A 9,221-nucleotide genomic window follows, 5' to 3' on the forward strand; every position below is an offset into this window, starting at 1 on the left:
TTGCTGCCCCAGTGACCCCAGCGCGCCGGCGACCGCTAGTAACCCCGCGCTGGGCGGCACCCCCCCAACCCCCTACCCCCCCGCCTCGACTCTCGCCTGCTCGCTCTCAGCCAATGGGAAAGCAGCGCTGAGCGCCCAGCCGGACTCTCGCCCCCAGCGACGCCGCCCGCGGGCGGTTAAGGCTGGGGAGTGCGGTGGCCGCGCCACACGCTCTGACCTTTTCCAATAGCTGCGGTCCGAGCTCCAGGCCCCGCCCGCGCCAGGCGGGCCCCTGTCACGCTCGGCCCGTGTCACCTTTGCCTTACAAACGCCCGGGCCCGCCCGCTTCCTACCTTGCCGCGCTAGGCCCCACCCCCGCGCCTCCCGACCAATCGGCAGCGGGGTCCGGCGGCCGGGGCGGGCCCACGGCCAATGCGCACACCGTGGGCGGGTCCCCGGCCGGAATTGGGGGTGAAGCTCCAGCGACTTGCCCACAGTCGGGGCGCTGGGAGCCGGGGGTCCCTGGGGGCCGCCCGCAGTTAAGATGGCGTCCGTGGTGGAGGGGGACGTGGGGACGGCGGCGGGGCCGAGCTGGGAGCTGCGGCCGGGGCTGGAGGAGCTGAGCTTGAACAAGTTGGCGATGTCTCTGGGCGCGTCGGAACAGGCGCTGCGGCTCATCATCTCCATCTTCCTGGGTAAGGACCCTCCTGCCTCGTCTGCCCCCTCTGGGGTCCCTAGGAATCTAAGGGGAATGGGGACAGGGCTTCCCCAGCAGGGCTGTGTCGGGCACGGGCGTGAACCCCAAAAGGCACCAGCAGAAGTCCTGTCTAGAGTGAGGACGCTGTGCCCTCTGGACCTCTCTCCCCGCGACCCCCTGTGCCCTCTGGCCCCTCTTTCAGCGCCTGCCTGCTTGTCAAGCCGTGCTCCGTGGCGTCCCTATGACCTGTCTTTCACGTCGTTCTTGAGTTACACTCGGGCTGCCATGTGTACTGCTGTCTGTTCTTAACAACCCGACGCATGCACGCTTTATCAGCAGGCGCAGGCCCCCTAACTTGGGGGGGGCCTCCCAAGTCCTGTATTCCATGCCCTGTGCTATTTTGTGCACCCCTAGCGCCTGTTACACTTTCATCTCTTTTCTGTTTCGTTTTTAAAATTTACTTCTTAAACCATATGGCTTTTTTAATCCTTAGCCACCCCAGTCATGACCATGGGATATCATTGTAATACTGTGCTTAGGAAACAGAACTAACAACCCCTTTTGAAACTATCCATGCTGTTCCAAGTGATTATTACCCGTATGCTTCAAAAGATATGCTGTCTCAATTTATGTCACAACAAGCTGTATTATAACTGGTTTATGGGCTTTCTTGTTTCAAACCGCATCTGTACTGCATGGTTTTTAATGTGGGCTTTGAATCAGACCCAACCTCTCTGCTGCTAACAGGTAGTGGGAACCTAGACAAGCCACTTATCTGGGTTCCTAAAATAAGGAGAATTATTGCTGTGAACCCCTGTAGGAGTACTAGGATTAAAATCACAGATGGTAAATAGGTGATTTCAGTGGTGGGCAGTTTTTAGGAAGGTTGTAAAATTTTAGTTTAGAAGAGTGAGGTTGGGAAGAATTAAGCTAAAGGGGTAAGAAAAGAGGAATGAGACAGGAGCAGAGATCTTAACCATAAGTAGTTTTGTTTTGTTTTGTTTCAGAACCGGGGATTGAACTCATGTCATTGTGGATTGAACTCATGCTCTTGTGCTTGCCAGGGAAGCACTTATTCCACGAGCCATCTCCCTGGCCCTAACCATAAGTAGTCTGAGATAAGGTTAGACAGGTGTGGCAGAGTTTAAATGCCAGGAAGAAGTTTGGAGTTTATCCTGTACTCAGTAGAGACATTGACACATAATAGCCTGAAGAGTATTAACCTGGTCTACCTGGGGAAGGCACTAATTCATTTTTAAACAGCCTTGGATATCATTCTCATTTGTCTATTACATATCAAAGCAAGATTATTTCCTTTTCTTCCAGATAAAGGTTGCCTTTCTGCATCTTAAAGAGTTGTGAGAACTTGAGAGGTGAAAGGATCTTCAGTTGTGTTATTTGCAAAGCGTCACCCAGACATAACCCAAATTTATGAGCTCCCCATTTAGGTAGAGTTCTTTGTAGCACACCAGCTTGGAACTTCCTGCTCTTTGAACCTTGCTCTGACTCAGTTATTTGTTGGAATTAGGATCAGTAATGAAATGTTTGTATTCATTAGGAAGGAAGCCTACTGTTGATTTCTCAACTATAAATTAAGAACATAACACAAAGGGCAAACTGTTGAATGGAGCTAAGGTTGGATTTAGGATTTGGCCCTTGTCGTCTTTTGTGTGCCAGTGTAATCAGACACCACGCATGCACTCCTGGGTACTGTAGCGGGCGCACAGCTGACTAGGCCGGTTTTCTCTGTACCCTACCTTTCTCCTAGTACTGTCAGTCGTCAAGGTGATAAGCGCTAAGAGCCCATCACCATTCTACCTTTCTATCTTCCCCTTATTTCCTCAATCTCTCGGGTAGCATTGCCTTCAGTAACTCACAGTACTTCTCATTTTGTCAGAGGGCTGTTTGGTTTTTTGTTTGTTTGTTTGTTTGTTTTGAGCCAGGTTCTCACTGTGTAGTTTAGCTGGTCTCAAACTCAGAGCAGTCATCCTGCCTCAGCCTTTAGAGTTCTGGGCTTACGGGCATGCGCCACCAGCCTAGCTTTACTTTCCAGTGATGAGAGATCTATTTGAGATAAAAGCATCTCTGAAGAAAAGAGATGTATCGTTCATAAGGCCAAGTGTAAGTAACTTTTAATCAAGTAGTCTCATCAATATTTGCTTAACATTTTACTTTGTCTACTAGAGTTCTTTGTGCCGGTCCTGGAGTGGGGCACAATATTAAGCCACTCACTTTCAACTCCCTTTGGCTAAAACCTTAGGTAAGAAATACATTTTACATAGTGACATTGTACATGTGTGTATGTGTACACATACATTTCAAACCTTCCAGAAAACAATATTTGCTCTATTTTTTTTTTTTTTGTATTACTTATTACCCACAAAATTTATTTCATGACCTGCAATGTTTTGTTTTTGGTTTTTGAGACAAGGTTTGTGTAGCCTGGCCTGGCCTGGAACTCACAGTGATCCTCCTGTCTCAGCCTCCCAAAAGTGTTAGGATTATAGGCATGTGCCACCACACCCAGCCTCTGAATGTATTTGAAACAATTCATGTTATTAATTTTGTTAAGGAGTGATGAGGGCCAGGTTGGTGAAAGGAAGATATTTTCTACTAGCATTTGCTAGTGCCAGAAAGCGCAGCAAAATGCATCGTTGGCACCCTTCTGCCAAACTTCTTGCGACCCCCTCCTAACACAAATGTGCACACACAGACCCTCTTCATAGATAACCCTGGCTGTCCAAAATACTCCAGTACAGTGGTCCATATAAGCTGACTCCTTCCTTGAGGTCTTAAAAATCACAGGGGGGCTGGGAAGGAGACTCTATAATCCATGCTTAGCACGAGTTCAAGGCCAGCCTGAATGGCATAATGAAAGCCTGTCTCAATAAACAAATTAAGTAACTAAGTAATTAATTCAAATGTACCTACTCCAGATGAAACCAAAATCTTGGCCCCACAAGGGTAAGGACAATGGGAAATAGACCCCTACACTGGGACTCTGTATGGTGGGGGAGGGGTGAGATAAGGAGACAGTGACCCTAGTGAAAGTCCAATGAGGCTTACAGATGGGACAGTTGGTAAATACTGGACTTGGGGAGTTGCTCAGGTTTCTGAGACCTAGCTGAGGACACAGGAGGTGAGGCATGAGGAGCTTGTACTCGGCACAGAGGCTAAGGGGAGACTCAAGTAGGGAAGTGGTGCAAGAGAGGGCTGAGCCATAGGGTGTGCTGCTCTAGACCACGGTTGGAAGTTCTCCCTCCAGCAGATGAGGAGGTGCATTGGGGCTACTGGTTTGGTTTGGTTATTGCAGCTCTGGGAATGGAGCCCAGGGTGGTTTGATGTCACGTTAGGCAAGGCACAGAGACCAATAAGAGGAAACAGTGATCCTGGCAGGAAGTTAGGGTGACTGAGAGGATGAAAAAGGAGAGTAGCATGAGGATTTTAGGCACACAGAGTGATTTGGAAGGTAGAGTCTGTGGGGGCTGGGGAGATAGCTCAGTAGAATAAGCGCTTCCCTGGCAAGTACAAGAGCCTGAGTTCAATCCCCAGTACCACCAAAGAAAGAAAAGAAAAACCCGAGTCAGCCTTGTCACCTCCCTGCCATTCCCCCACATGCTGGTCACTTTAGTTCTGTCAGCACAACCTCCAAGTGGTGTCTCAGGTCATCTCCCCTTCCTCACCACCACAGTGTGGGACTTAAGCAAGGGTCTTCCTCACTGTCCTGCCCCACCAAGCCCTGCCTTTGTCAGGTCTTGAAAGAGGCCGAGTCTCTGTGAGTGCTGCTGTCCAGGCTCTGCTGCGCCATCCCCCCTTCGGGGCTCACCCACAGGGCTTTTCCCTTGGTCTGGGGCACTGGAGTCCCCTCCCAGAAGTGCTTTCTAGGTTTTTTCTGTCCTGAAAGAAAAACAGATCAAGACCAGTGGAAACAGTATCAAGGTTTTGTATTCATTAAAGGTAGGAAAAGAAACATGATCTGCAGAGTGAGAGCAGACCACTGGAAGGAGCGCACACGGGGGCCAGGAGCTCAGCAGCTGGGGGGGCTTTTATCCTGCCCCCCCCCCAACACCTCAGGCTGATATCAGCTGCACCATCTATTAGAAACCTGCTCCAGCTCTAGCACTGTCTGGCTCCACTTGCACGGGTTTGGGAGCACATTGGTTCTGAAACTTTGTAGTTGACAGGCCATATCCACCTGCCCTGATCACCTGCCTCATGGTCCTTCCTCTGAACCTTCTTTCCCCTTCTCACACAGACTGAAATTTCCTTTCAAGATGATTACAACTGGGCTGTGGACATAGCTCAGCGGTCTAAGCACCTGCCTGGCAAGCACAAGGACCTGGGTTCAAGCCCCAGTACTACCTACAGTGCCAGTTGTATAGCAACACCCTTTACCAAATAAGATTTTTTTCTTTTTTTTTTTAATGTATTTTCTACAGGGTGTCACTGCACCTTGGACTCATACTGATCCTTCTGTCTCAGCCTCCCCAGTGCTGAGATTACAAGCATGCACCACCATGTCTTGTTTCAGGGCCAGCTCAGCACACCTGAGGGCAGGGCTGGTGCAGCATGTGGTGCCTGGGATCGAACCCCTGTCCCTGCACTTGCCTAAGCAAGCACTTAGTCCACTGAGCTATCTCACTGGCCCAGAATTTTGTTTTAAAAAGACCATATTACAGGGCCGGGAAGATGGCTCAGTAGAATAAGCGCTTGACTGGCAAGTGCAAGGGCCTGAGTTCAATCCCCAGTTCCACAAAGAAAAAGGAAAAAAAAATTACATATTCTCAGGTGAAGGCAAACATCACATCAGTTTGTTTTGTTTTGTTTTGTTTTGTTTCAGTTTTGAGGTCAAGAGGAAGGTTAGACATTAGTGAATGCCAGGTAATGCTCTGGTTTGGGATTTTTCCAGTTGCAAGGGCATTTCCAAGAAGGTACAGAGTTGGGAAGTCTAGTTTTGAAATCACAAAAGAAGCTGGACCAAAGATCCACTTTTTGGGAGCCAGTACTCAGTAATCCCAGTACTCAGTAGGCTGAGACAAAGATCACAGAAAGTTTGAGTTCAGCCTGGACTACATGGTGAGTAGAAGGCCAGCCTGAGCTACAAAGCAAGACTTCATTTAAAAAAAAAAAAAAAAGGCCAGGGATATAGCTCAGTAGCATAAGCACTTTCTTGACAAGCGCAAGGTCCAGAGTTCAATCACCAGTACTACAAAAAAAAAAAGAAAATTGCAATCTTAGGAGTTAGTAAGGGTTGGCCAAATAGCTCCGCAGATTAAAGCGCCTGCAAGCTGGCATCACCCTGGGGGCATGCTGAGATGGCATTTGAGACTGGGCATGGTGGCTCAGGCCTAAAATCCCAGCTCTTGGGAGGCTGTAAACAGGCAGATCACTGAGTCCTACTAGTGAGATCCTGAACACCCACCCTGTAGACCCTTCCTTAAATTTTTTTTTCTTTTTTTCTTTTTTCGCGGTACAGGGATTGAACTCAGGACCTTGTACGTCCCAGGCAAGCGCTTATACACTGAGCTATCTCCCTGGCACCTTTACTTATGTTAATGTTGCTACCTTTTGTTTATTTGCAACAGGGTCATGGTATGAAATTCAGGCTTACCTTTAACTCAGTATTTAGCCCAGGCTGGCCTTGAACTCACAGCAGTCCTCCTGCCTTAGCCTCTGGAGTGTTGGAATTAGAGGTGTGCACCACCATCCCAGGCTGTGCTACCTCTTAGTGCTTATAATAGTAGTTGGCATTTCTGTTTATTAAGGATTTGCTTAAACATTGTCCTAAATAAATGCTCCACAGGCAATTTCCTGCCCAAACCTGCCAGTTACTAATAAGATAATTACAGTGCTTACTCTATCTGCCTTATACAAAAGGAAATTAAGGATTGTAGAGGTTGAATACCTTGCCTGAAGGCACACTCAGTTCTCCCATGCTCTGGAGCTGCATGTTGGAACTGGGAGGAGTTTGTAGAGTGCGGGAGATAAGCACTCTCGATAACCTTCTGCTCTTTACTCTTCTGGTTAAACCAAGATATGATCAGGTGATGCCTTTCCCTCCACAGCCAGAGCTGCCAAGTGGAGCAGGTGGCACAGCACGGAGCTCAAGCACTCCTGGTCTTGGCCAGGCCCAAGATTCAGAATTAGCAACGCTGATGTCAGCCACCTTTGAAATCAAAGGAGAGCCTGCAGTTTAGTTCCTTTGAGACCAGCGTCACCACTGGCTTTTCAGGAAAAGCCCATTATTCACTTCAGAAGACTTCAGGTAGCATTGAAATCACAATATAAAGAAACAAACCAAAGCTAACCAACATGGAAATTAAATAACATTAGGTAAGCAAATGGGGCTTCTGACCATGATATAAAGCAGGACCCAAAGACCTCAGCTATAACACTGGAGATTCATCTCAGATGGCTCTTGAGAGCCCTTCCAGTTCTAAAGGTCTCTGTTCTGATTCATAGCCACACCTTTCATTATCATCTGAAGCCTTTTTTTTTTTTTTTTTTTTTTTTTTTTTTTTTTTTTTTTTTTTTTGCGCAACCAGGGATTGAACTCAGCCCTTTGCACTTGCCAGGAAAGTGTGAAGGATTCTAGCATAACTTTATTGTCAAATGGAAACACTGCTTTACAGACCCACGTATAAATTTGGGCCCAGGAGATTACTTGCTGGCATGAAAGCCCTCCTCTGAGGCCGAGCAGCCTTCCAGCCGTGGGATTTCTGTTTAAAGGGCTGGGAAGATTCTAGTCAGGGAGAGATGGGAGGGGGAGCTCTCCAGCTGCAAAGAATAATGAGGACATACTTGGAGATCAGGAAGCATGGGAAAATCTGAGGACCAGCAAATAATCCACTTCAGCTAGAATAGCAGAGCAATCCTGGAAGAGTCGTTGAGAAGTCTGCTGGTGGACGGAGGGGGGCTTGCTGCACAGCGTTCCCCTTCCCTGAGGCCCGGAGGCCAGCTGTACTGGCACAGGAGGTGGACGGTCAAGGGGTTTATCTGCTAAATAATTACGTTGAATCTGTAGCAAGCAGCAGTAGTTTAAATCAGAATGCAGATTTTATATGAATTTTTAAAACCATGCAGTCATCAAAGTTCCCTGTTTCTAGAAGGTTATGCAGGGCTTCTGGAAAAGTTTAGGACCATTGCTCATTGGATTGCATAGAACTAACAGTGGCAGTGGAGACACACCAGATTCATAAGGCCACCCAGGAACTGGCCTTTTGACACACCCGCTGGTCATACTTGCTACCCTACAGCTAGAGTGTGGCAAGCTGGGTGTGTTTCCTCATGCATCTATTTTATAATACTTGATGTCCCGATTAGATTTTTTTGGTTGGTTGGTTAGTTATGTTTGTACTGGGAAGTGAACCCAGGGCTTTCACTTTGAGGTATGTTCCTGCCCTTTTATTTTAAAACAGGATCTGGCTAACTGGCCTGGCTAGGCTTGGATTAGGAATCTTCTTGCCTCATCCTCCCACAGTGCTGGGATCACAGGCATTGACCACCACACCCAACAGCACCAGTTAGATCTTAAAGCTTTGTGAAAGGTCATTGTGCTTGGTCCTTGGAATAAAGCTCTCCAAATTCTTTTTCTTTTTCTTTTTCTTTTCTTTTTTTTTTGGCCGTACCGAGGATGGAACTCAGGACCTTACACTTGCCAGGCAAGCACTTATTCTACTGAGCCATCTCCCCAGCCCACTCCCAAATTCTTTATGGCTTAGTAGTTCCTCATATTTGACACCTTATTGTTAAAAATCTTGTTGTTATTTAATCCTGTTACTGAATCATGATCACCATTCTTTTATCTTTCATTGTCATTTCACCATCTGCCTTCAGATGAGGTGATACTGAACTCCTTTGATAGGTGAGTTGATTAGTATTTCCATCTTTCCTCTTTTTTTTTTTTTTATAGAGTACAAAAATGATGAGTGATACAGAATTTCACTTAACAAAGTAATATGAATTTCATAGTATTTGTTGTGATGCACAGTGTTGTCTTCCAGCCAGTTATTCATATTACCAGCTATATGCTTGTAAAATTGGAAGAAAAAAGAAAAAAAGAAAGAAATATATCAGAAATTAAGAAGCAAAAAAGGAGAAGCAATTGAAAAAAGAAGACAAAACAAATTAAACAGTCTACTCCCTTTTTTTGTGTCAACTGTTTTGAGCGATATAACATTAAAATATATATATATAACATTTTCCTGCCTGGCGTGGTAGTCCGTGCCTGTCATTATAGCCCCAGGGAACAGAGCTTGAAATCACAGAATTTAAACCCAGGATAGGCAACTTAGTGACTTGAGGAGGGTCTGTCTCAAAATTTTAAAAATGATTGGGGATGTAGCTCCTTGTAGAGGCCCTGGGTTCAATCCCCACTACAATTTATTTTTTTCTTTTATTTTTCTTTTTTTAATTATTTATTTATTTTTATTTATTACATTTATTTATTGTGTGTGTGTGGCCAGCTCAGCCCACCAGGGGGCGGGGCTGGCTGGCATGTGGTGCTGGGGGAACGAACCGCGGTCCCTGTGCTTTGCCAAGCTTG

General features: G+C 46.8%; 1 protein-coding gene across 1 annotated transcript in view; it reads left to right on the forward strand.

Moving 5' to 3' along the window:
- Positions 1 to 415: 415 nt before the first annotated feature.
- Lpcat3 (lysophosphatidylcholine acyltransferase 3) overlaps positions 416 to 9,221 on the forward strand; it is a 39,058-nt gene continuing 30,252 nt past the window's right edge. Inside the window, exon 1 of the mRNA XM_004643514.2 lies at positions 416 to 674. Within this exon, the coding sequence (XP_004643571.1) occupies positions 524 to 674 (151 nt within the window). The 5' untranslated portion in view covers positions 416 to 523. The remainder of the gene's footprint in view (positions 675 to 9,221) is intronic.

This window comes from Octodon degus, unplaced genomic scaffold (genome assembly GCF_000260255.1).
Source record: "Octodon degus isolate 3935 unplaced genomic scaffold, OctDeg1.0 scaffold00178, whole genome shotgun sequence".
NCBI classification, from domain to species: Eukaryota; Metazoa; Chordata; class Mammalia; order Rodentia; family Octodontidae; genus Octodon; species Octodon degus.